Genomic DNA, 27,867 nt, shown 5'->3' on the forward strand with positions numbered 1-27,867 from the left:
CAGCGGGGCACCCTGTATGAAGCGGCGTTCCCTTGGGCACCTTAGGTAGGTGAATCACAGGTTATAAAAACCTGTTTTATGTGCTAATAGAGCCACAGGCACATTTAATAAGTACAGTTTCAGATTCATGCTATTTGGACGGACCTGGCCATATGTTTAGGTTATAGGCCTAAAATGTCATGACGGAAACCCTTTAATTATATTTTTTTGTCTCTCTCCTCTTTTTTTGCAGCATAGGAATGTGATTTGTGATTTAATTTTTCCTGTGAAAATATAGAATTTCTCGGTCATATCATTGGAGGACGCAGGACTGTGGTATAGCTGCTGCTGCCGCTATGAGGCAACACTAGGCTAAAAAGTGCTAGCTCCTCCCGCTGGCTATATCCCCTCCAGCCTGGAGAGAGCATATCAGTTTTTAGCTTAGTGTCGTAGGAAGCAGACTTCCCTGCTCTGCAGGATCACTTCAGCTTTTTTTTTTTGTTTATTTTGTTTCCTTTTCATGCTGGGGGAACAGGGCCGTCTGGCTTTCCTCCCAGTCCAGCTCCCCCAAGAAGAAAAAGGACCAGGGCAGCCTCGCTCCCCTGCTTCCCGCCAGCCAAGGGGTCACCTGGATCCGGCCCTCACTCCTTGCCAGCTTCCTGCCACTTCGGTGCCAGCAGATGAAGAGGTGACCCTGCTGGACCCATCGAGGGAGGGTGAACACAAGAGGAGGAAGATGGTTTGAGTAGGCCGGATTGGGTGAGTTTCTTCCCTTTTTCCCTCCCTGGGACCAAATGTCCTCCTCCCTTGGGGTTTGGCCCTGGCTTAGGGGGTCTTGGGGTGGCATCTCCTTCTGGCGGCCGCCCGTAAGTGTCGAGCCGCCCGCCCGCCTGTCCCTCTAATTTAAGCCCCAGTCCCTATTTAGGCCTATCCTTTTCGGGCCCCCACCAGCCAGAATAGACCCTTTAAAGATAAAGGGAAGTCAGGACGCTGGAGTTACCCAAAAGGGGGCAGGGGTAGGAACAACCCCTCCTCCTCCCAGAATAAGCCCTCGGACAAGCAGTAACGCCAGAGTTGGGGGGAGATTGAAGAATTTTCTGTCTCCTTGGGAGTCCACTACCCGGAACCCTTGGGTTCGGGACATAATAAAATCGGGGTACCACATCGAACTTTCTTCATCTCCCCCAAACCGCTTTATTGTCACCAACCCAAGTTCCCCCAAAGTGCGCAAAAAGATTCTGCTAGGGGTCCAAAGTCTTCTGGCGACGAACGTGATAGTACAAGTCCCGTCAACACAGCAAAGGCAAGGGTTCTATTCGAACCTGTTTTTGGTAGAGAAAAAAGAGGGCTCATTCCGCACAATTATAAACTTGAAAGCCCTGAACAAGTTTGTCATTTATCGGAAGTTCAGGATGGAATCCCTGAAGTCCCTGATTCCGTTAATAGGGAGGAACGCCCTGATGTGCTCAGTAGACCTTCAGGACGCCTACTATCACGTCCCAATTCATCCAGAGTCACAAAGGTTCTTGAGGTTCGCCATCCAGGACCACAAGGGAGTAACTCATCACTTCCAGTTTACGGCCCTCCCCTTTGGGATATCATCTGCACCCAGAGTGTTTACGAAGCTGGTAGTCGAGATGGTGGCCTTCCTGAGACACAAAGGTCTGGTGATTATACCGTACCTGGACGATTTCCTACTAATTGGGAATTCGGAGAACAAACTCAGAACAGACCTACAAACCTTCCTGTCTCTCACTCAAGATCTGGGTTGGTTGGTGAACATGAAAAAATCGAACCTGGTGCCCTCCAGCACTATCCAGTTCTTGGGCGTCATCCTGGATTCCCGAACGCAGCATACCTTCCTTCCACCAGACAAGGTCAAAAACCTTCAATTACAGGTTCGACGTTTCCAGAACAGGAGGTCATGTCCCATAAGGGAAGCTATGAGCCTCCTGGGTCTTCTCTCGTCTTGTATCATGTCCGTCCCATGGAGTCAGGCCCACTTCCGATCTCTCCAAGCATGGATCCTCAGAACTTGGAACAAACAACAGTCCTCCTTGGATCACAAAGTTCTGATTCCCCTAGCGGTGAAGACCTCCCTGAATTGGTGGAAAAACACAAGCAATCTGTCCTTGGGAGTGGCCTGGGAGAAGGCTCCCTACATTCAAGTACTTACGGACGCAAGCGGAAAAGGATGGGGAGCGAAAGTAGGAGATCATTTGTTCCAAGGTTCCTGGATTCCAACAACCCGCTCTCAGTCCTCCAATTTCAGAGAGCTGGAAGCAGTCTGGAAAGCCCTGAAGGCTGCAGAGACCCTTCTGGTGGGTCAGCACGTAAAGATCCTTTCGGACAACACGACGACTGTGGCTTATCTCTCTCACCAGGGAGGCACGAGATCGGAGAAACTGATGTCTATTGCAAGGAAGATCTTCAACTGGGCAGAATCCCATGTGAGTTCTATCTCCGCAATTCACCTAAAAGGAATACTGAACGTAGAAGCAGACTATCTCAGTCGCCAGTCAATAGATCATACCGAGTGGTCCCTGAATCAAGAAGTATTTCAGGTTTTGGCAGAAAGATGGGGCACTCCACAAGTGGATCTGTTCGCCTCCAAAAAGAACGCAAAGGTACCAACGTTCTGTTCGCTAAACCCACGGGACAATCCCTGGGCGCTGGATGCGCTGACGATTCATTGGGACTGGGATCTCAGTTATGCATTCCCACCTTTGCCTCTACTTCCCAGGATAATCCAGAAACTCTACCTAGAAGATACGACACTAATTCTAATAGCCCCCTATTGGCCGAAAAGGAGCTGGTTCTCTTCTTTAAAAAATCTATCAGTAGAGGATCCATGGCCTCTTCCTTCCAGGAGGGACCTGCTTCACCAGGGGCCAATCCTACACCCAGATCCGAGCTTCCTCAAGTTGTCAGCATGGATCCTGAGGTCCAGAGGTTGAGGTCCCAGGGGCTCTCAGACCGAGTGATAGCCACCCTAAAAGCGAGTAGAAAGAAGGTTACCTTCTCAATTTACTTAAAGATCTGGAAGAGATTCTGTACCTGGATGGGCAACCCTGCCCCAAACTTAGAGCCGCCCAATTTTCTGAAAATCTTGGACTTCCTCCAGCAGGGGCTTGAATTAGGTCTTAGACCCTCTACCCTGAGGGTACAGGTCTCGGCACTTGCCTGCTTCTTTGATCGAGATCTAGCCAGTCATCGCTGGATTAAAAGATTCATGAGAGCTGCCTCCCGACTACGTCCCTCTCTAAAATCTAGGATCCCCAACTGGGACCTCAATACGGTACTCACTGGCTTGACTCTTGCTCCGTTTGAGCCCCTATCTAGTTGTTCCACCAAACATCTATCGCTTAAGACTGCATTCTTGGTGGCCATCACGTCCGCAAGAAGGCTAGGCGAGATCCAAGCACTATCGATACAGGAACCCTATCTCCGTATCACCGATGACAGAATCATTCTTAAGTTAGATCCAGGATTTTTGCCTAAAGTGGTATCGGATTTCCACCGTAACCAGGAGATAGTCTTACCCTCCTTTTGCAGTAATCCCTCTAATACTAGGGAATCTAGCTTCCACTCTCTAGATGTAAGACGCTCTGTCTTACGGTATCTTGAGGTATCAAAAGGTTTCCGTAAATCCAGCAACCTATTTGTGTTATTCTCAGGTAAGAATAAGGGTCTAAAAGCCTCCAGGTCCTCCTTAGCACGGTGGATAAAGGATTCTATTTCCATCTCCTATGAGTCCCAAGGTCTGTCGTGCCCCCCAAATTTGAGAGCTCACTCTACCCGGGCTATGTCCTCCTCCCAGGCCGAGCGGGCCGGAGCTTCTCTTGAGGATATCTGTAAAGCTGCTACTTGGTCTAACATCCACACCTTTACTAAACACTATAGGTTATACCTATCTACTTCAGACTTGTCTTTTGGACGTAAGGTCCTTCAGGCGGTCGTCCCCCCCTAAGCTATAATTTTTTATATCTCCTTGTAGCCGTCGTGGTGATGAGGTGGAAAGCCGGAATTAGACTTACCGGTAATTCAGTTTCCACGAGATCACCACGACGGCACATATATTCCCTACCCTTCCTTAGTCTTACCTGGGAGGTTATGAAGTAATACCCTCTCGGTTCATTAATTTTCTGTTCTCACCACTTATTTCTGTCTCTGTAATTTTGGACACACTGGTGCTGGTGGTGGGAGGGGGGGATTTAAACCCTCTCTCTGTTCCTGCCCCTACAGAGGTCAGGGGTCAATCTCCTTGTAGCCGTCGTGGTGATCTCGTGGAAACTGAATTACCGGTAAGTCTAATTCCGGCTTTGCGATCTCTGGAGGATTGGTCATCAGGGAGTACGGCAATACTCATGCTATTCCTCTTCCCATAATTCACTGTCCAGAATTGATCGGGTGCTTGGCTCTCCAGCCTTACGAGATCCAATTCAGGAGATCTCCCCCGTAGTTTATCTGATCACTTCCCTGTTCTGGTGCAGTTGAGATTCGGAAACGTAGGACAGAATTCAAGGTCTTCTTGGCGCCTAAACCCATTCTGGCTTCAGTTATTAGATACGGGCGATACCATTTCCAAGGCTCTGATAGACTTTTTTACCAATAACATTGGGTCTGCTACCATTTCAACGGTATGGGACACAATGAAGGCATATCCTAGAGGACTATATATTTAAGGGTATTGGTGTGCACAAGACAAAAAGTAGGGCTCTCTCAGTGGAGCTCTCTAATAGGGCATTGAATACTGAATCTAAATACATTGCAAATCCGTCACCAGAAAATGCCACTAACTGGAAGGAGGCCCTGAGACTGTTAAAGGAACATGTAATAAATAGCTGGGGATAAACATTTCTTTAGGACACAGAAGTATTTTATGGAGGGAGAGAGTGTCGGTCATCTATTAGCTACTATCATTAAAGCACAAACTGGCCCCTCTTGTGTGTCCTCTATTAGGAATATGCAAGGGGACTTAGTTACCGGAGATAAAGATATAGTGGGGTTATTTTATGCTCATTTCAAGGAAGTCTATCGATCTAGGTTGACAGTTAGCCCGAGGGATGGAGAGAAATACTTAAGTTGCATCTCGATGCTTAATCTGTCTGTGGAACATCGAGAAATACTAGATGGGAATATTCAGTTAGAAGAACTTGAATTGGCACTACAATCCATTCCTAATGAGATGTCGTCTGGAGGTGATGGGCTGCCTGGGGAATTCTACAAGAGGCACCAAGAGCTGTTGCTCCCACACCTCCTGCATGTCTTCAAGGACTCTTATCGGGCGAGTATTTTACCCAGCTTGATGAGAGAGGCAATCGTGGTGGTGCTCCCAAAACTCGGCAAGGACCCTACACAGGTAGACTCTTACCGGCCTTTCTCCCTGCTGACGGTGGGTATTAAAGTGTTGGCCAGGGTTCTAGCTAATAGGTTATTGAATGTTATTTCCACTATTATTAATGAAGACCAATGTGGCTTTATGCCTGGTAAATCCACATCCCTGAATCTTAGGCGTCTGTTCCTTAACCTCCAGGTGGATAGGGGAAAGGGGGATGGCTGTGGGGCTGTGATCTCACTTGATGCGGCCAAAGCATTCAATAGCGTTGAGTGGGATTACCTCTGGGACGTTATGTCAAAATTGGGATTTGGCCCAGGGTTCATTAATTGGGTGAAGCTGCTTTACAACCAGCCAAGAGCTAGAATTAGAGTAAATGGGGGTGGTCTCCCCGGCGTTGGAGTTGGAGAGGGGTACGAGTCAAGGCTGTCCCTTGTCCACTCGCCTATTTGCCATTGCTATAGAACCTCTGGCTTGCCTGCTCAGAACCATGCCATTACTACAAGGTCTTGGGAGAGGAGAAGTGGAAGAACGTGTATCGCTATATGCTGATGATATGCTGCTGTATGTAGGTGACTTGGCCTCATCAATAGACTCTATTATATCACTTATATCTGACTTTGGCAGACAATCCGGATTGCTTATCAACTGGAAAAAGTCGGTGAGTCTGTCATTGCTTCTAAGCGCCTCGATCTGTTATACCCCTTTCCGCGAGACCTGGTCGTGAAATGGTCGTCCCCGCCCGTAGCGCGTCTCGCTAAGCATACTGCTATCCCTGTGGCCGATGGCACATCCCTTCAGGATCGCCGCCTGGAATCTTTTACTAAGTCCGCCTTTGTGTTGGCTGGCTCCGTGCTTCGTCCCATTTTTGCCACAGCGTGGGTGGCTAAGGCTGTCTCTGAATGGGCCCTTCGCCTGCACCAGGACATTGTGGCTGACCTTCCCCCGGGGGACCTCCAGTCTTTGGCCCTGCAGATCTCTGACGGGGAAGTACCTCTGCATGGCCTCTTTGGATGCTCACGGTCACTTACGGCGCCAAGTGTGGCTTAAAGTCTGGGCTGCAGACTCCTCGTCAAAGTGTTGTCTTATGGGGCTTCCCTTTTCAGGTTCTTATCTGTTGGGTACTCATTTGGATGAGATAATCTCTAAGCCACGGGCGGTAAAACACATTCACATTCCCATTGCTCCCGTGCACCAGCGTTTTCTTCGCTTTGCGGTGGGGTCTCTCCACTATCAGTTCGTGGCTCTCCCCGTTGGCCTAGCAACAGCACCGCGAGTGTTTACAAAGGTGCTCGCTCCTCTCCTCGCCCTTCTCTGTTCCAGGGGCATCACCCTGATCTCCTATGTGGACGACATCCTCGTCAAGGCTGTGACCTTCGGTCAGAACCAGGACAGTTTACTCAACACCCTGGACACCCTTACACGTTTCAGCTGGCTGGTGAACTTCCAGAAGTCAGCCCTGCTCCCCAGCAGGCAAATTACTTTCCTCAGCTTGATCCTCAACACGGCTGTGGCGACAGTCTGCCTCCCCTCGGACAAGCGGTTATCCCTTCAGCGGTCGGTTTGTCTTCTCCTCCGGCGCCGAAGTCTGTTGATCTGGTTTTGCATGCTAGTGTTGGTCTCGTTGGTCTCTAACGATGGTCTCTTCCTTCGAGGGACTTCCGTTTGCCCAGTTTCACACTCTCCAGCGGGCGATCTTGTCATCCTGGGACAAGACACCAAATTCCTTGGACCATACCATTGCTCTTCCTCCGCTGGTGCGGTCGGACCTCAGGGGTGGCTCTCTACTCCAACCTTTGTCTCCGGAACACTGTTTCGCTCCGCATTTTTTCCTGGAAAGTGGCCTTTCTGGTGACAGTCACCTGTCAGGCACCTGATTCTGCACCAAGATAAGGCGGTGCTTCACCCTGTACCTTTCTTTCTTCCGAAGGTAGTCTCCGCCTTCCATGTCAGAGAGGACATCGTTCTCCCTTTATTTTGTGCCTCGCTTTCACATCCTAGGGAACGGGCCCTCCACTAGCTGGATGTGGTTCGTGCCCTGCGGATTTATTTTTCCGCTTCAGAGTCGTTCCGGCGTACCGACTCACTGTTTGTTGTTATTCCTGAGGGTCCTCGCAAGGGTTTGGCAGCCTCCAAAGGAACGATTGCCAGGTCGATCCATTTGGCCATTGCCGAGGCGTATCGCTCCTGGGGCAAGGCTCCGCCCCTCGGTATAATGGCTTTTTTTCGACCAGGGCGGTGGGTGCTTCTTGGACCCGTTTCCACCAGGCTTCCACTTTACAGTTGTATAAAGCGGCAACATGGTCTTCCTTGCACACGTTCACCAAGTTCTACCAGGTGCATACCTTTGCATCGAGAGACGCCGCTCTGGGCCGCAAGGTCCTGCAGCTGTGACTTCCATGGGAGTGTGGTTTCTCCCCCCCCCCCCCCCCCCCCGTGGACTACTTTGGGACGTCCCATGGTCCTGTGTCCCCCAATGATACGAGCGAGAAAAGGAGATTTTTGTGGACTCGCCAGTAAAATCTTTTTTTCGCTGAGTTCATTGGGGGACACGGCTCCCACCCGTTGTTTTTGTTTCTAATTTTGTAGCAGGTAACGATAGTTTAACTGATAGGGTCCTCCGTTTTGGATTCAGACCCACTGGTTATTATGTTATTTCCTTTATGATTTTCTTTTCCTCCTACTGCTTGGGCTCAAACTGATATGCTCTCTCCAGGCTGGAGGAAATATTTTTGGCAGGAGGAGCTAACACTTTTCAGCCTAATGCCGCCTCCTAGCAGCGGCAGCAGTTATACCACAGTCCAGTGTCCCCCAATGAACTAAGCATTTATTTTTTATATTTTTAAATACTCTTGCTCCCCCAGACTTTTATTTTTCATTAGTCTTGCTTATATTTTATTTTATTATACCATATAATTTTTTTATTTTTTTTATTCCATGTTTTTATTTTTTTAACTGTATTTTAGACTTGGTGAATTAGCATTTCCTCTATTGTAACACACTTTGCTCTGTCTCTCTATGACACAGGCTATTAGGGCAACATTAGTGCGCCCTAACAATAAGCTTGCTGAACGGACAGCCTTGGGGTTCTTTGTAGGTCTCCAGGGCTAACTGCAAAATGATCCTCAGTCTCTGATCGGGTCACTGGGAAACCCCATGACACAATTGTAGGGGGAAGTCCCCTTTTGTTGTTCAAACGGTATGAACTGGGGCAATCAAAGGGTTAACAGCCTGGATCCCTTCTTTCTCCGACCCAGTCCTGAAAAAACAGAGCTGGTAGTTATGGGGAGGATTAAGTGCATCATTGGCTTGGGGCGCTCTACACAAGTTAGGCTCTTTCCCTTAATTCTCCTCTGACAACCATACCCCCCACCCCAGCTTTCCGTATGCCCCTTAATTTTTATATATTCTTTGTATGAAGAGGATCTTCCTAGGCCATATGACATCACTTTCATTAGTCACATGGCTTAGGCGCATTGATTGGTCTCCTCAAGCAGCTAATTGACCCCACGAAGTCTCATATTGATGACCTATCCTGACGATAGGCCATCAGTATGTAAATCCCAGAGCACTCTTTACCTTATGTTATCTGTAGTGTTAAATAGGACTGCAGGTGACATCTACTACATCATTATTTGTACAGATAATGTAGATGTCACCTGCAGTCCAATGTAATAGCAAAGTAATATCTCTCTGAGTAAATATAGTGTAGTAGATGTTCCCTGCAGTCCTGTGTAACACACTACGTGAGAAAGTGATAACTCTGGGTACAGATGACGCCTGTATTACCCCAACAGATTATCTGACAGATTTTCTGTGCAATCATTGGTCACGTGGCCTTTTACACACACAGATCTTTTGTTATACACACCAACTATTGGTCTGATTGGCCAAATATTGGTCAGATACAGTGAGGAAAATAAGTATTTGAACACACTGTGTTTCCCCCCACTTAGAAATCATGGAGGGGTCTGAAATTCACATTGTAGGTTCATTCCCACTCTGAGAGACAGAATAAAAAAATCAGGAAATCACATTGTATGATTTTTAAAGAATGTCTTTGTCTTGCACTGCTGAACATAAATATTTGAACTCCTGACAAAATCAGTGTTACTATTTGGTACAGAAGCCTTTGTTTGCAATTACAGAGGTCAAGCGTTTTCTGTAGTTCTTGGCCAGGTTTGCACACACTGCAGCAGGGAGTTTTGCCCACTACTCCACACAGATCTCCTCTAGATCTATCAGGTTTCGGGGCTTTCACTGAGCAACACAGAGTTTCAGCTCCTTCCAAAGATGTTCTATTGGATTTAGGTCTGGAGACTGGCTAGGCCACTCCAGAACCTTGAGATGCTTCTTACGGAGCCACTCCTTGGTTATCTTGGCTGTGTGCTTCAGGTCGTTGTCATGTTGGAAGACCCAGCCACGACCCATCTTCAATTCTCTGAGGGAAGGAGGTTGTTGCTCAAAATCTCACAATAAATGGCCCCAATTATCCTCTCCTTAATACAGTGCAATCGTCCTGTCCCCTTCGCAGAAAATCACCCCCAAAGCATGATGTTACCACCCCCCATGCTTCACAGTAGGGGGTGTTCTTGGGATGCAACTCATCCTTCTTTTCCTTCAAACATGACAAGTGAAGTTTAGACCAAAAAGTTCTACTTTGGTCTCATCTGACCACATGACTTTCTCCCATTCCTCCTCTGGATCATCCAAATGGTCATTGGCAAACTTCAGACGGGCCTGGACATGTGATGACTTGAGCAGGGGAAACTTCCGTGCACTGTTTCAAAGGTCTACCGACAGTGACCTTTGAAACTGTGGTCCCAGCTCTCTTCATGTCATTGACCAGCTCCTCCCTTGTAGTTCTAGGCTGATTCCTCACCTTTCTTATCAGTGATACCCCACGAGGTGAGATCTTGCATGGAGCCCCAGTCCGAGGGAGACTGACAGTCGTCTTTAGCCTCTTACATTTTATAAAAATTGCTCCAACAATTAATCTATTTTCTCCGAGCTGCTTGGCAATTGCCCCGTAGCCCTTTCCAGCCTTGTGGAGGTCCACAATTTTGTGTCTGGTGTCTTTGGTCTTGCCCATGGTAGTAGTTGGCGTCTGACTGACTGTGGGGTAGACATGTGTCTTTAACCACCTCCGGACCGCCTAACGCACATGTGCGTTCCGGAGGTGGCAGCCCTGCGCACAGTCACGCATATATGCGTCATCTCGCGAGACGCGAGATTTCCTGTGAACGCGCGCACACAGGCGCGCGCGCTCACAGGAACGGAAGGTAAGCGAGTGGATCTCCAGCATGCCAGCGGCGATCCGAATTTTTTAACCCCTAACAGGTATATTAGACGCTGTTTTCATAACAGCGTCTAATATACCTCCTACCTGGTCCTCTGGTGGTCCCTTTTATTAGGATCGACCACCAGAGGACTCAGGTAGGTCAGTACAGTCGCACCAAACACCACACTACACTACACCCCCCCCCCGTCACTTATTAACCCCTTATAAACCCCTGATCACCCCATATAAACTCCCTGATCACCCCCCTGTCATTGATCACCCCCCTGTCATTGATCACCGCCCTGTCATTGATCACCCCCCTGTCAGGCTCCGTTCAGACGTCCGTATGATTTTTACGGATCCACGGATACATGGATCGGATCCGCAAAACGCATACGGACGTCTAAATGGAGCCTTACAGGGGGGTGATCAATGACAGGCGGGTGATCACCCATATACACTCCCTGATCACCCCCTGTCATTGATCACCCCCCTGTCATTGATCACCCCCCTGTAAGGCTCCATTCAGACGTCCGCATGATTTTTACGGATCCATGGATACATGGATCGGATCCGCAAAACACATGCGGACGTCTGAATGGAGCCTTACAGGGGGGTGATCACCCATATACACTCCCTGATCACCCCCCTGTAAGGCTCCATTCAGACGTCCGCATGATTTTTACGGATCCATGGATACATGGATCGGATCCGCAAAACACATGCGGACGTCTGAATGGAGCCTTACAGGGGGTGATCAATGACAGGCGGGTGATCACCCATATACACTCCCTGATCACCCCCCTGTCATTGATCACCCCCCTGTAAGGCTCCATTCAGACGTCCGCATGTGTTTTGTGGATCCGATCCATGTATCCATGGATCCGTAAAAATCATGCGGATGTCTGAATGGAGCCTTACAGGGGGGGTGATCAGTGACAGGGGGGTGATCACCCTGATCACCCCCTGTCATTGATAACCCCCCTGTAAGGCTCCATTCAGACGTCCGCATGTGTTTTGTGGATCCGATCCATGGATCCGTAAAAAATCATGCGGATGTCTGAATGGAGCCTTACAGGGGGGGTGATCAGTGACAGGGGGGTGATCACCCTGATCACCCTCTGTCATTGATAACCCCCCTGTAAGGCTCCATTCAGACGTCCGCATGTGTTTTGTGGATCCGATCCATGGATCCGTAAAAAATCATGCGGATGTCTGAATGGAGCCTTACAGGGGGGTGATCAGTGACAGGGGGGTGATCACCCTGATCACCCCCTGTCATTGATAACCCCCCTGTAAGGCTCCATTCAGACGTCCGCATGTGTTTTGTGGATCCGATCCATGTATCCATGGATCCGTAAAAAATCATGCGGATGTCTGAATGGAGCCTTACAGGGGGGGTGATCAGTGACAGGGGGGTGATCACCCTGATCACCCCCTGTCATTGATAACCCCCCTGTAAGGCTCCATTCAGACGTCCGCATGTGTTTTGTGGATCCGATCCATGTATCCATGTATCCGTAAAAAATCATGCGGATGTCTGAATGGAGCCTTACAGGGGGGGTGATCAGTGACAGGGGGGTGATCACCCTGATCACCCCCTGTCATTGATAACCCCCCTGTAAGGCTCCATTCAGACGTCCGCATGTGTTTTGCGGATCCGATCCATGGATCCGTAAAAATTATACGGACGTCTGAATGGAGCCTTACCAGGGGGGTGATCAATGACAGGGGGGTGATCCGGGAGTCTATATGGGTGATCACCCCCCTGTCATTGATCACCCCCCCTGTCATTGATCACCCCCCCCCCCTGTAAGGCTCCATTCAGACATTTTTTTTGGCACAAGTTAGCGGAAATTTTTTGTTTGTTTTTGTTTTTTCTTACTAAGTCTCATATTCTACTAACTTGTGTCAAAAAATAAAATCTCCCATGAACTCACCATACCCCTCACGGAATCCAAATGCGTAAACATTTTTAGACATTTATATTCCAGACTTCTTCTCACGCTTTAGGGCCCCTAAAAAGCCAGGGCAGTATAAATACCCCACATGTGACCCCATTTCGGAAAGAAGACACCCCAAGGTATTCGCTGAGGGGCATATTGAGTCCATGAAAGATTGAAATTTTTGTCCTAAGTTAGCGGAAAGTGAGACTTTGTGAGAAAAAAACCAAAAAAATCAATTTCCGCTAACTTATGCAAAAAATTAAAAATTTCTAGGAACTCGCCAGGCCCCTCATTGAATACCTTGGGGTGTCTTCTTTCCAAAGTGGGGTCACATGTGGGGTATTTATACTGCCCTGGCTTTTTAGGGGCCCGAAAGTGTGAGAAGAAGTCTGGGATCCAAATGTCTAAAAATGCCCTCCTAAAAGGAATTTGGGCCCCTTTGCGCATCTAGGCTGCAAAAAAGTGTCACACATCTGGTATCGCCGTACTCAGGAGAAGTTGGGGAATGTGTTTTGGGGTGTCATTTTACATATACCCATGCTGGGTGAGAAAAATATCTTGGTCAAATGCCAACTTTGTATAAAAAAATGGGAAAAGTTGTCTTTTGCCAAGATATTTCTCTCATCCAGCATGGGTATATGTAAAATGACACCCCAAAACACATTCCCCAACTTCTCCTGAGTACGGCGATACCAGATGTGTGACACTTTTTTCTGCTGCCAAGGTGGGCAAAGGGGCACATATTCCAAAGTGCACCTTTTGGATTTCACCGGTCATTTTTTACACATTTTGATTGCAAAGTTCTTCTCACACATTTGGGCCCCTAAATTGCCAGGGCAGTATAACTACGCCACAAGTGACCCCATTTTGGAAAGAAGACACCCCAAGGTATTCCGTGAGGGGCATGGCGAGTTCCTAGAATTTTTTATTTTTTGTCGCAAGTTAGTGGAATATGAGACTTTGTAAGAAAAAAAAAATAAAAAAATAATCATCATCATTTTCCGCTAACTTGTGACAAAAAATAAAAAGTTCTATGAACTCACTATGCCCATCAGCGAATACCTTACGGTGTCTACTTTCCGAAATGGGGTCATTTGTGGGGGTTTTCTACTGTTTGGGCATTGTAGAACCTCAGGAATCATGACAGGTGCTCAGAAAGTCAGAGCTGTTTCAAAAAGCGGAAATTCACATTTTTGTACCATAGTTTGTAAATGCTATAACTTTTACCCAAACAATTTTTTTTTTGCCCAAACATTTTTTTTTTTATCAAAGACATGTAGAACAATAAATTTGGCGAAAAATTTATATATGGATGTCGTTTTTTTTGCAAAATTTTACAGCTGAAAGTGAAAAATGTCATTTTTTTGCAAAAAAATCATTACATTTTGATTAATAACAAAAAAAGTAAAAATGTCAGCAGCAATAAAATACCACCAAATGAAAGCTCCATTAGTGAGAAGAAAAGGAGGTAAAATTCATTTGGGTGGTAAGTTGCATGACCGAGCGATAAACGGTGAAAGGAGTGTAGTGCCGAAGTGTAAAAAGTGCTCTGGTCATGAAGGGGGTTTCACCTAGCGGGGCTGAAGTGGTTAAAGAGCTCAGACAGGGGCTACTAAGTTAGATTAATGAGTGGAGTAGAGGTGGACTTTTTAAAGGCACAGTAACAGGTCTTTGAGAGCCAGAATTATTGCTGTTTCTCATGTGTTCAAATACTCAGCAGTGCAAGACAAATGAATTCTTTAAAAATCATACAATGTGATTTCCTTTTTTTTTTTTTTTTTTTCTCTCAAGTGGGAATGCACCTACAATGTGAATTTCAGACCCCTCCATGATTTCTAAGTGGGAGAACTTGCAAAATCGCAGGGTGTGCAAATACTTTTGTTCCTCACTGTAATCTGTTAGTGTAATACAGGCCTAATGAGTCAGATGGTACCTGCAGTCTGCGCTGCTCAAAGCTGGTGTGCCCTCCTCCTTCTGGCCATACTGCTCTTTTGACCTCCTCTGGTGAGGACACAGCAGCTTGGCAAGTGGGAGGAGGCAGAGGCTATTTTCGGAAGTCCCATTGAAATGAATGAGAAGCACACCGTGCAAGCGCAGCCTCCGCTTTTCCGGGACTTTGCAGGCTCCGTTGTAAGTACAGAGTGACCCACACCTATCAGACATTGGGAGCATATCCTAGCGTTATGTCCCCAATGTCTGAGATGGGACAACCCGTTTAAAGCCTTATGACAGGGATGCCCAACCTGCGGCCCTCCAGCTGTTGCAAAACTACAACTCACAGCATGCTTGGACAGGCGGCAGCTATTAGATGATGCTGGGAGTTGTAGTTTTGCAACAGCTAGAGGGCTTCAGGTTGCGCACCCCTGCTTTATAACATCCTAAAATAATAAAAGGATAATTCAATTATACCAGCTTAAAGTCACATGTAGAAATGGTTGGCCACTCTATTTTCACATTTACCCCTTACTATTATATACATTATACATCAACTTACTAATATATTCAATGTTCAATGCCCTGCCTGTGCGCTGTTTTATCCGCTGCTGTTCAGTGTAGACCTAAAGTATTTGAAGACACGTTACTCAGCTAACATTCTATTTCTTTCTCGCAGAACAAAAGACCTCACGTAGCAAAGATGATGCTCCCCATGAATTAGAAAGCCACTTCGTTTTAAGGCTTCCTCAGGTAAAATTATCCTGTTAATATATAATTTAGACTTTATGCAATACTTTACTACACAGGTGACTGATATGCTATTTAATCAGTTCAAGACCAGGTCATATACCCCACTTCCTGACCAGACACCATTTTCTTGTCCCCTTTCCATAAGCAATTGCTATGGCGGATGTATGGTCTCTGGTCGCCAGGGCATGGATAGAAGGTGTGGTGGAATTTTTCATTATTTATTTTTTTGCATTATAAGCTTTGTACCCCCCTTCCCTCATAAGGTAATTTGGGAACCATTCAAACATTACATTTTTATTTTTTCATTGCTGACTTCTCTTGTTAGCCCCAGTTACAGGAGGAATACAGCCCCCAGAGGATTTACATGGCTGTAGAGCCTCACTACAGAGCCGATCTGGGTATGCCAAGACACAGCAACTCCTGTTGATAATTGGCCCACAGCGATCACATGATTAAGGCCAGAACAGGAAGCTTAGAGCTGCTTCCTGATCTGTATATAGCAGACTGCAGGGACAGTAAAAAAAATAAGTCCTTGCCTTCTCTATGGAAAGCCCTGCATTCACTGATAAGCAGGCTCCTGCAGGTGCACGATTGGCGTGCAGACTGCCTGCTGGCTCTGCAAGAATGTTCTGCAAGATGCCCATACTCTTTAAATGTCCGGGCGGTCTGGAAGTGGTTAAATGACAATCTCCAATTGTGTAGGTTTACTGCTATCACAGGTTTAAAGGGGTTTTGCCACTTCAGCAAATAGCATTTATTATGCAGAGAAAGTTTCCTATAAAACTGCAGTCCAGCAGCATGGCCGTGCTTGTACACTATAGAAAAAGCACCAGCCTACGTGAGCTGCCACGGTCCGGCCACCAGAAAGGCTGGCATTTTTTCTTAGTGTGCAAGCATGGCCACTGCTGGATACGTGACCCCTGGATACAAGCAGTATGTGATGTGATGGAAAAATGAATCCAGCCAGCAAAGGAGACAATATGGATAATAACAATACATTAGTAAGTGCCTTGTATTAACTTTCTCTACATAAATCCAACTTGGTGAAGTGAGACAACCCTTTAGGACTGCCCCCGGTCAACTTATAGTGACTGAGCTATGTACATATGTATACACACTTAGGCCTCATGCACATGAACGTATGTTCGGTTTGCATTTTTTACGGATCAAATGCGGACCCGTTTATTTCTATGGGGCCGCAAAAAATTGTGGATATATGTTTTATATGTGTGCTGTCCGCATCCATTTATCATGTAGAGGAACAATACAAGGCACTTACTAATGTATTGTTGTTATCCATATTGCTTCCTTTGCTGGCTGGATTTATTTTTTTTCATCACATTATACACTGCTCGTTTCCATGGTTACGACCACTCTGCAATCCATCAGTGGCCATGCTTGCATGCTATAACAAAAAAAAGCCAGCCTCTCTGGTGGCCGGACCGTGGAGGCTCACGTAGGCTGGTGCTTTTTTCTATAGTGTACGGCACGGCCATGCTGCTGGACTGCAGGGTGGTCGTAACCATGGAAACTTTCTCTGCATAGTAAATGCTATTTGCTGAAGTGGCAAAACCCCTTTAACCCTCCTCACTTTCTTAAAGAGGTATTACAGTTTCAAAAAATGTTATATAGTTATGCTTTACATAGTAACATACTTTATAAATAGGCAAAACATCAGGTCCCACAGGTTTCCTTTTCCACCAGATATTCCTGTGGGATATCAGAAATCGCACTGATAGTGAAGCACTGTAACTCAATAATGGTACATCAGACTGAGCCAACACCTCGTGTTTTTTTTTCTTTCTTCTTTTTCTTCAACGTAACTATATAGATGTTTTCTCCTGATCGGATAGAGAACGCGTGGTTCCACAAAACACATTAACTGAATTGTGAATTGTGCACGCTTCACTTTTGGGACCTGCAGCGGCAAATCTTTGTGGCAACATACTGGAGTTTTAAAGTTTGATTTTATAACATAGTAAATAAGGCTGAAAAAATACATCTTTCCATTCAGTTTGGCCGGTTTTCCTGCAAGTTGATCCAGAGGAAGCTAAAAAAAAAACTGTGAGGTAGAAGCCAATTTTCCCCACTTTAGGGGAAAAAATTCCTTCCTGACTCCGGGAAGGCAATCAGAATAACTCCCTGGATCAACGACCCCTCTCTAGTAGCTATATCCTGTAATATTATTACACTCCAGAAATACATCCAGGCCCCTCTTGAACTCCTTTATTGTACTCACCATCACCACCTCCTCAGGCAGAGAGTTCCATAGTCTCACTGCTCTTACCGTAAAGAATCCTCTTCTATGTTTGTGTACAAACCTTCTTTCCTCCAGATACAGAGGATGTCCCCTCGTCACAGACACAGTCCTGGGGATAAATAGATGACGTGAGAGGTCTCTGTACTGACCCTGATATATTTATACATAGTAATTATACCTCACATCAGTCGTCTTTTTTTTCTAAAGTGAATAACCCTAATTTTGATAATCTTTCAGGGTACTGTAGTTGCCCCATTCCAGTTATTACTTTAGTTGCCCTCCTCTGAACCCTCTCCAGCTCTGCTATGTCTGCCTTGTTCACAGAAGCCCAGAACTGTACACAGTACTCCATGTGCGGTCTGACTAGTGATTTATGCCCCTTTTGATGCAAACCATTATCTTATTGGCCTTGGCAGCAGCTGCCTGACACTGTTTTTTGCAGCCTAGTTTATTAAAATTCCTAGGTCCTTTTCCATGTCAGTGTTACCCAGTGTTTTACCATTTAGTATGTACGGGTGACTTGCATTACTCCTTCCCATGTGCATAACTTTACATTTGTCAGTGTTATACCTCATCTGCCATTTCTCTGCCCAAGCCTCTAATCTATCCAGATCTATCTGTAGCTATATAGTGTCCTTTTCAGTGTTAATTACTTTACACAGTTTTTAGTGTCATCTGCAAAAGAATTATACTTTACTATGCAAGCCTTCTACAAGTTCAGTAATAAATATATTGAAGAGAATAGGGCCCAATACTGACCCCTGAGGTACTCCACTAGTGACAGTGACCCAATCTGAGTACCGTTAATAACCACCCTCTGTTTTCTATTACTGAGACAGTTACTTACCCACATACAGACATTTTCTCCCCAGTCCGAGCATTCTCATTTTATATACTAACCTTTTATGTGGTACAGTGTCAAATGCTTTGGAGAAGTCCAGATATACGACATCTATTGATTCGCTGCGGTCAAGTCTAGAACTTACCTCCTCATAGAAACTGATTAAATTAGTTTGCCATGAGCGATTACTCGTGAAGCCATGCTGCTATGGCGTTATTTGCTTATTTTCATTGAGGCGCTCCAAGAGAGCATCTCTTAGAAAACCTTCAAACAATTTATCCACGGCGGATGTTAAACTTACCGGCCTATAGTTTCCGTGCTCTGTTTTTTGGAGCCTTTTTAAATATTGGCACCACATTTGCTACGCGCCAATTCTATAAAGAAATATGCCTTTATGATCCCACATCCAATGGGTCCTTTCCTTTTGCTCAATATTAATATTATTACAGCCTCTGTTATTGATTCTGGCAGGCTACCCTCCTCTAATGAGCCTAAAAACACCCTCAATAAACGAGGGAGTATAATCTCCCCATATTTACGATAGAATTCATATGGGAGTCCATCTGACCCAGGGGAAGAATTTCCCCAACATGCCTTTTAATGCAGCTTCTAGCTCCTCTAGAGAGAGATCTAAATCCAGAAACTTCCTCTGATTATCGGTAAGAACTGAGAGAGAAATAGAGTCCAAGTATTAACTCATCTCTTCATCTGATATAACCTTGCTTCAGAAAGGTTCCATTTATACGCTCTTGTTCTTGAATCTCTTTTTATTTTTTTTGTTATTCTTGATTAGAGATCACCCTCGCAAAGAGTTTCCTTTGTCTCCCCACTTCACAAAAATATTTTTGTCCCTTTAAAAAAAAAATAACTCTGCTGGGCCTTTTCCAAGACAAAGTCAGCATACACCTAGCTTGCATTCTGCATATTTTCCCCATTTCCTGGAGTTTTATTCCTGGAGAACTCATTCATGGCAACTAACGCTGCTTTTTTTAACTCCCTCCTCCTTCCTACTGTATCCCTTTTTAAGACTGAAAATATTACTTAGGCTACTTTCACACTAGCGTTCGATCGGATCCGTTCTAAACGGATCCGATCGTAATAATGCAGACGGAGGCTCCGTTCAGAACAGATCCGTCTGCATTATATTAGCTAAAAAAAAGCTAAGTGTGAAAATAGCCTGGGACGGATCCGTCCAGACTTTCAATGTAAAGTCAATGGGGGACTGATCCGCTTGAAGATTGAGCCATATTGTGGCATCTTCAAACGGATCCGTCCCCATTGACTTACATTGTAAGTCTGGACGGATCCGCACGGATCCGCACGCCTCCGCACGGCCAGGCGGACACCCGAACGCTGCAAGCAGCGTTCAGCTGTCCGCCTGTCCGTGCGGAGGCGAGCGGAGCGGAGGCTGAACGCCGCCAGACTGATGCAGTCTGAGCGGATCCGCTCCATTCAGACTGCATCAGGGCTGGACGGCTGCGTTCGGGTCCGCTCGTGAGCTCCTTCAAACGGAGCTCACGAGCGGATAGCCGAACGCTAGTGTGAAAGCAGCCTTACAAAAATTACCCTCATAAAGGCCTTAACTGCGTCCCAAACTAGTTGGACTCTAGCTGTATTCTCATTACTGTCTCAAAAATACCCCATCTCCTTGTTCACCAGTTCGTGCATATTCTTACCAATTGTAAAAATCCAATGGGGGTTCAATCTAAATAAAGGTCTTACTCTATGATCATTACCCCCCATAGTTAATTCAAGGAATAGGGGTACATGCTCCGATAGCGACCTGGCCTCATATTTCATCAATTTAATAAATCTAAGATAGTTTTTATTTATTAAGGCCAAGTCTATCCTAGACAAGGACTTTCCAGCTTTACTTATACAGGAATAATCTGTTTTCCCTTTTCCAACCCATCCCCATACATCCACAAAACCTGCTTCCAGACAAAAGCATGCCAAAGGGAACCCTTGGGCTGGAGTATAAATATCCCCCCCCCCCCCTTCAAAGAGATCCTATTTCTGGATTCATAACACAATTAGTCTCCAATAACTAGCGAGGGACATTCAGGCCACCGATCCACAAAAGTTAATAAACAATTAAGTACGTATAAAGAAAAATGGGGCAGAATGTAAAAAAAAGCCAAAATACAGTCTTCCAGATAGTTTCCCATAAAGAAAGACAAACCTTCCCTACTTATCGATAGACCGACTCAATCCCCTTATGGATCAAAACTGTAACACCTCTCTAGAATAACCAGTAAAGTGAAGTCCGACTCCTCGCTAGAATGCATCTCAACCAAGCAGATAATCGCTAATAGAGGTCTCTGAACCTGGTCAAAAACCACCTGTCTTTTAATCTAATTCCCAAGGCCTCGCATTCTAAGTAAAGATTCTAACTGCCATCAGACTAGCAGATTCCCAAATTATAGATATATTCCACATCCCCGCTCCCAACCCCCCCCCCCCCCCCCACCCCCCCTAGACTTCATGATCTGCCACATCACTGCACAGATCTCTCACCTAAGACCACCCCTCTCCCGCTAACATATATATATATAAAAAAAAAAAAAAGTTTTATATTTCGGTCCAGGCGGTCCGATGTATCAAAAAAATGGATTTCACCATTGAATATTATTCGCAGTTTAGCTGGATAGATAAATGAATATCTAATGTCCTTTTCCTGTAGATGTTTTTTTGCCATCGTAAAACTCTCTCTTTTCCTGGAAAGAATATTATATACAATATATAAAACCATGTCTCTGTCTCGTGACGTCAATATCTTCACCAAAAGTATCCATGGCTGCCTCCCAGGGATAGGTTTACCCCCTGGAACCTGGTGTGCCCTTTCCACCAGAAACAGAGGAGAGAAATGTTCCTTCCCAATTTTTTGCGGGATGAGGTTTCTGTTTAATTGGTGCTATTTTGGGTATATACAACTTTTTTGATCACCATTTTTTGGGAAGTAAGGTGGGCAAAAGTAACGTGATCCTTTTATATATCAGGTTATTACGGACGCGGCGATACCAAACATGTGTAATGTATTTAATTTTTTAATCAATTATAAATGTGTGGCTATAAGAAGAAACTAAATATTATTATTTTTGCACCCAGACCCACTTGGTTCTTGAAGATCAACTGGGTCTGATGGCAGTGCAATGCACTGCAGTACACTGTATAGTGTACTGCTGTATATTTTCATTTACACTAAGCCTGATAAGGCTCCTGCCTCAGGACTTCCCAGGCTCAGATATACTATGGCAAGCCAGGATGCCTGTGAAAGCGTCTGGCTGCCATGGTAACAATCAGGATGCTAACACAGCTCCCTCGGTTAACCCTTCAATCATTGGGACACTGCCACGGCAGAGCAGCGTCCTGATGGTGCAAGGGAGGGAGCTTTCTCCCTCTGTTAACTCCTTCTGTATAGCGGACTGCAGCATGGAAGGGGTTAAACAGGCGCCATTAGTGCCAGCACCGATGTCGGTCGTTACAGCAGTGTGTTAAATAAGGTTGCGATCCCCACAGTCATGAACTAAGGGGATCAGAACCTTTCAGTCGGCATTAGAATCCTCTTATTGGCTATTCGGTGCAGACTAGCCAATCAGAGCGTTCAATAGCTCGGGACTGCACTCCCTGGCCGGTTAGCTGAGGTCCCTGGCTGTGTGTAACAGCCGGTGTCTCGGCACTGTCATCATGTCTGCAGTCTAATGCCATGACGAATATACTTGTCACGGAGCACTAAGTAGCAGTAGAGTATGTACATCATATAGCGTTAAGGGGTTGTCCAGCTGATACGGCAGGGCAAAATAACCACTCCTGTTCAGAAGAATACTAGTCCCTACTTGTCTGCTTCCTGGTCCCTCCCAACATGCAGGAAATGCCTTCTCATCCAATCACTGGCTGAGATGGCTTACTGCTGAATTTCAGGGTGTGATTGACGGCGCAAGCATTTTTCTTCATGTTGAGAGGAGATTTCTTTGTTCACGATTGATCTTGTTCTCTCCACTCCCGATGTATATACGTAACAGCAGACATCCACTGTGGATGGAGTAGACACAGCTCTTAGGTAGCTGCCCCATCCCTGGGACATACTGTAACTGTACATCTAGGTGTTGGAAGTTGCTTCAGTCCTCGTAAAGCTTAATTGTGCAGATTACAGTCTTGGTTTTGGTTATTCCATTTCTTACTATAATAGCATTGCTGTTTTTCCTTTTGTGTCTCCATAAGAAGAAAATATTTTATGGTCGTATTTAAGTGTTTTTTTTTTTTTGCCTTGTAGGAATATGCATCAACGGTGAGAAGGATGGTGCAGTCTGGCAATGTCAATGCAAAAGACAGGCTCTCAGTTGAGTTACATCGTAAGTTAACACATGGAAAGTAATATACAAATCATTTTCAACTTCACGCTAAATACTTGGTAAAGATGCAAAATGTGAAAGATTAAATGCTTGTTTCTTTCGTCATCCCAAAATTTGTTTTGATAGACATTTTTGTAAGACTTACATATTTTCAACTGATTTAAATGCTATGAACACTTTGAAAAGGATTATTTTATTTATTTTTTATCTTTGAGCTAAAATCCATTTTTCTAATCGGTCTGTTCAAAGTTTTCAGCCATTTCTGCAGCCTGCCTGTATTTAAATATATTTTAGGCTGCTCCGTCCCCTCCACAGTGAAATCTGTCTAAGGAGCTGCCTGGTTTGTAGCACTTCTGAGAACTAGTTAACAATCATTTAAGCTGAATTCTTATGAAATCCAGGCAGCTGTGTCTGCTCTAGTTGCATGAAAAATATAAAATGTTAAGAAATAATAAGTGAAAGTAAAAACAGTAGTCAACAGTGGTCACAATTGTGTCAAGATTCTTCTGTGGAAAGAAGAATAAATTTAGTTTCAGTCTTAATGATTACATTTTTCACATTCTAAAAAGCCAATAGGTATAATAAAAAAAAAATAGTATGTTACTAATGTGATTGCAATAAAACAGAAAACTGAGCACTTTTAGGTGTCCCATCTGGCTGTTTACAATATTATTGATAGGCTACGCCATAAATGTCCAATACTTGCAGGTTCCAACTCTTGGACTCAGTTCTGTCTTAGGAACGGGGCCCCACAGTGACTGTAGAGGATGTTGTGCATTTTCGAATTTCTCCGTTCACTGTCATGAGACTTGCAAAAACTAACAGAGCCAGCAGTGTCCCATAGCAGTGAATGTTGAGTAGGCCATCAATGCGCAGCATCATCTTCATTCACGGCTGTGAGATCTGCGCTAGACAGCGCTATAGCCTGGGAGAAGGAATGCCCAGGGTGGAACAGGGCAGACTCCGCCTAGTCGAACCAATTCAGTGAAGATACCGGAGGACACAGCGGGCCAATGGAGTGGTGCCCAGGGATAATGGTAACTGCAGTGAGATCCCTGGGCGCCGCTCTATGTAGCCTGATAATTATCTTGTAATGTTTGGACTGATGAAAGGTCCTCTTTAAGGGCTGCCTTCTCACCCCTATAATATTTGCAGTAAGGGTAAATGCACATGTTCAGTATTTATGTGGCGTCAATCTGCACTGAAATCTGCAGGTGTTCACAAGGAAATCCTTGCGGTTAATCTGCATCAATTGGTGCAGATTTGGTGCGGATTTTACTTTCCCCATTGAAGTGAATAGAGAAAATCCGGTCAGGAAAAATTAAATAAAGTAGCATGCTGCAGATTTTAAAATCCGCACCAGAGGTCAAAATCTGCATAGAAAAAAAATCTGCATTGTCTGCAGGAGAATTTGAAATTCTCCTGCAGTAGAATACAATATAGAGTGCCTTGACTTTTTTCGTGTTTTGTTACATTACATGAGTAAAATATATAAATAAAACTATTGTTTAGAAATAAAAAACTGAAAATTGGCATGTGCGTATGTAATCACCCCCTTTGTAAGGAAGCCCATAAAAAGCTCTAGTGCAACCAATTACCTTCAGAAGTCACATAATTAGTGAAATGATGCCCACCTTTGTGCAATCTAAGTGTCACATGATCTATCATTACATAAACACACATTTTTTGAAAGGCCCCAGAGGCTACAACACCTAAGCAAGAGGCATCACTAACCAAACACTGCCATGAAGACCAAGGAACTCTCCAAACAAGTAAGGGACAATGTTGTTGAGAAGTACAAGTCAGGGTTAGGTTATAAAAAAATATCCAAATCTTTGATGATTCCCAGGAGCACCATCAAATCTATCATAACCAAATGGAAAGAACATGGCACAATAGCAAACCTGCCAAGAGACTGCTGCCAACCAAAACTCACGGACCAGGCAAGGAGGGCATTAATCAAAGAGACAGAGACCTAAGATAACCCTGGAGGAGCTGCAGAGTTCCACAGTAGAGACTGAAGTATCTGTACATAGGACGACAATAAGCTGAACGCTCCATAGAGTTGGACTTTATGGCAGAGTGGCCAGAAGAAATTATTTGAGGCTAGGACGGATGTTCACCTTCCAACAGGACAATGACCCCAAACACACTGCTAAAGCAACACTTAACTGGTTTAAGGGGAAAACATGTAAATGTGTTGGAATGGCCTAGTAAAAGCCCAGATCTCAATCCAATAAAAAATCTGTGGTCAGACTAAAGATTGCTGTTCACAAGCGCAAACCATCCAACTTGAAGGAGCTGGAGCAGTTTTGCAAGGAGGAATAAGCAGAAATCCCAGTGGTAAGACGTGGCAAGCTCATAGAGACTTATCCTAAGCGACTTGGAGCTGTGATTGCCGCAAAAGGTGGCTCTACAAAGTATTTACTTTAGGGGGGGTGAATAGTTATGCACATTGACTTTTTCTGTTATTTTGTCCTATTTGTTGTTTGCTTCACAAGAAAAAAAAAAAAACATCTTCAAAGTTGTGGGTATGAGCTGTAAATTAAATGATGCAAATCCTTAAACAATCCATGTTAATTCCAGGTTGTGAGGCACCAAAACACGAAAAAATTTGGGGGGGTGGGGGGGATACTTTTGCAGGGCACTGTACATGACCTACGGTTGCCCAAATATGGAACCTCTTGCGGAATCCATACGCTCTAATCCTCAAATTAACTGCATGAAATAGGATGAATAGAACACACAATAGGTCTGTACGCATATGATGTAATACTAACACAAACTAAGGGCTCATGCACACAAATGTTTGTTTTTTCTTTCCGTGTCGGTACGTTTTTTTTGGGTCCGCAAAAAAACCTGAAGTTACTCGATGTGCTTTCCGTTTCCGTATGTCCATAAAAAAAATATAAAAAATAGAACATGTCCTATTATTGACCGTATCATGGACAAGGATAGGACTGTTCTATTAGGGGCCATCTGTTCCGTTCTGCAAAATACAGAATGCACACGTCATCCGTATTTGTTTGCGGACCGCAAAATACATATGGTCGTGTACATGAGCCCAAACCCAGAGATCTGTCCCTGCAGTACAATCATCATTATCTAAGTATTGCAACCTGTTTTACCACAGAATGAATGAATGATGTCCCAAATACTCAATCTAGGAATTCTGTCTACTACCTTTCCAGTGGAATACCTGGCACATAACGTATTCAGGAATCTGTATTACATCCTCCAGCTCTTGTATAACGAGAATTATAAACCTTATTTACATTTACAATCTTCAAAAAAGAACTGTGCAGGCAGAACCTTCCCCCTGCTTGTAAAAAGCCGCTATGCCCACGCTGCACAGAAAAGCTGGTGGTAGATGAATCGCCTTCATTTATGAAAAACCTTAGAACCCTTATTAGGGATGAGGTTAATTCGGCAATAGACCAACGTATGGCACCCTCCTTGCCCCATCGGGCTACTTCAAAATCTGTGGATCCGTCCTTGAACGTAGGTGATTTTGATGAAGGAGAACTTTTTTTCTGGCTCTGATTCCTTTCAGGACTGCTTCAGTCATCCGTTATGTACCCCTGAGGATACAGATTTTTTGTTTAAAACTATACGGGCTACTATGAAATTAGATGTTAAGGAACCCTTATCAATCCCAGACTAGATGTTTCAAGGATTGGGGGGAAAAGAAAAGACAGGTGTTCTCTATTCATGATAATATTGGGGTTATTATATGTAGGGAATGGAAGGACCCCGAAAAAAGACCTGCTATTTCAAAAGCCTTTAAACGTGAATATCAGTTTGCAGATGCCATGTGAAGCATGGGGAAAAAATATATAAAATCGATGCCCCGGTGGCTAGAATTTCAAAAAAAATCTTCCCTCCCCTTTGAAGACATGAGGTTACTGAAGGACCCCATGGATAAAAAATGTGAAGGGCTCCTCAAGAAATCTATTTAATCGGCTATTGCGGCGAACTGCACAGCTAGGTCCCTGTCTATATGGATTAACCAGATGGAAAACCACTTAGCAGCCGGTACCCCCCAGGAAGAAATTATCTCCTCTCTCCCAGTTTTGAAGCAGGCTTCAAGTTTTCTGGCAGATGCCTCAGCTGATCTGGTGAGGCTCTCGGCCAGGTCTACTGCTCTTTCAAACGCTATCCGTAGAGCCATCTGGTTATGGTCCTGGTTGGGTGATGCGGGCTCAAAGAGTCACCTCTGCGCTATTCCCTGTTAGGGGGATAGGCTCTTTGGGTCCGCATTAGACGATATTTTAGATAAAGCCTCAGACAAAAAGAAGGGGTTTCCATCTGAATCTCATATTTTTTTTCATAAAAGAACATTTTTGTTACCAAGCCAGGTTTAGAGCCTACAATAACCCAAAAACAGTACCTCACTCCCCAACCTACTGCAACTTGTACAAAAAAAAGAGCAAGGATTTTTTTCAAGGTAAAAAATCTCATTTTATTCAATATAAATCACATGATCATTACAGGTATTGCTCAAATGGGACAGGACATGGAGACTGAGCCACAAGGGGCTATACAATGTGGAGAATCACAATGGGGGATAATGTGACCATACCCAGCAGAGAACAACAATTTACCAGAGGCCGTGAGCAAAAGTGTAGTTGCGGGTGCGAATGCTGATCCCCTAGTATAAAACAACTACTGACTATTGCTCACAACCTCTGTCCGGGGATGCTGTGAGGTGTCAATGGACGGTGCAGTACTACTAATAAAGATGGCATATAACAATGAGCTGCAAACCTCTCGTCCCACCCTGATCCAGCTACCAAGTTACCTACCCATGTTGCTGCTGTAGAATGGTAACACGACTCCCCCACTGCTTCAACCTGAGTTCCGTTCCCTTCCAGAGAGGGGCGCCATAAGATTCCTTACAAACAAGATTTTTTTCCGTTTATGTCAAACTGGAGGCTCTAGAATCAGAGGTCTCTTCCCTTTTAAAAAAAATAAAATAAAAATACGTCATTGTAAAGGTTCTGATAGACCAGCGGGGTCAAGGGGGTCTACTCTCCCTTGTTCCTGATAAAAAAATAAATAAAATAAAAAGCCAAATGGGAAGTTCAGGACAATCTTCAATCTGAAATGCCTAAATCAGTTTGTAATAAAAAAATCAAAATGGAATCTATAAGGTCCACAGTAAATCTCCTTTTTCAGGATTTTT

The 27,867-nt window shown here is 44.9% G+C and overlaps 1 protein-coding gene across 2 annotated transcripts in view; it reads left to right on the plus strand.

The window, feature by feature from the left end:
- Nucleotides 1–27,867, plus strand: part of TAF7L (TATA-box binding protein associated factor 7 like) — a 73,657-nt gene that overhangs the window by 8,033 nt on the left and 37,757 nt on the right. For both annotated transcript variants that reach the window (XM_044305170.1, XM_044305171.1), the window contains 2 exons: nucleotides 15,156–15,229; nucleotides 22,604–22,682. In XM_044305170.1, coding sequence (XP_044161105.1) covers nucleotides 15,156–15,229; nucleotides 22,604–22,682 — 153 coding nt within the window. The remainder of the gene's footprint in view (nucleotides 1–15,155; nucleotides 15,230–22,603; nucleotides 22,683–27,867) is intronic.

Source organism: Bufo gargarizans, chromosome 9 (assembly GCF_014858855.1).
Source record: "Bufo gargarizans isolate SCDJY-AF-19 chromosome 9, ASM1485885v1, whole genome shotgun sequence".
Lineage (NCBI taxonomy): Eukaryota > Metazoa > Chordata > Amphibia > Anura > Bufonidae > Bufo > Bufo gargarizans.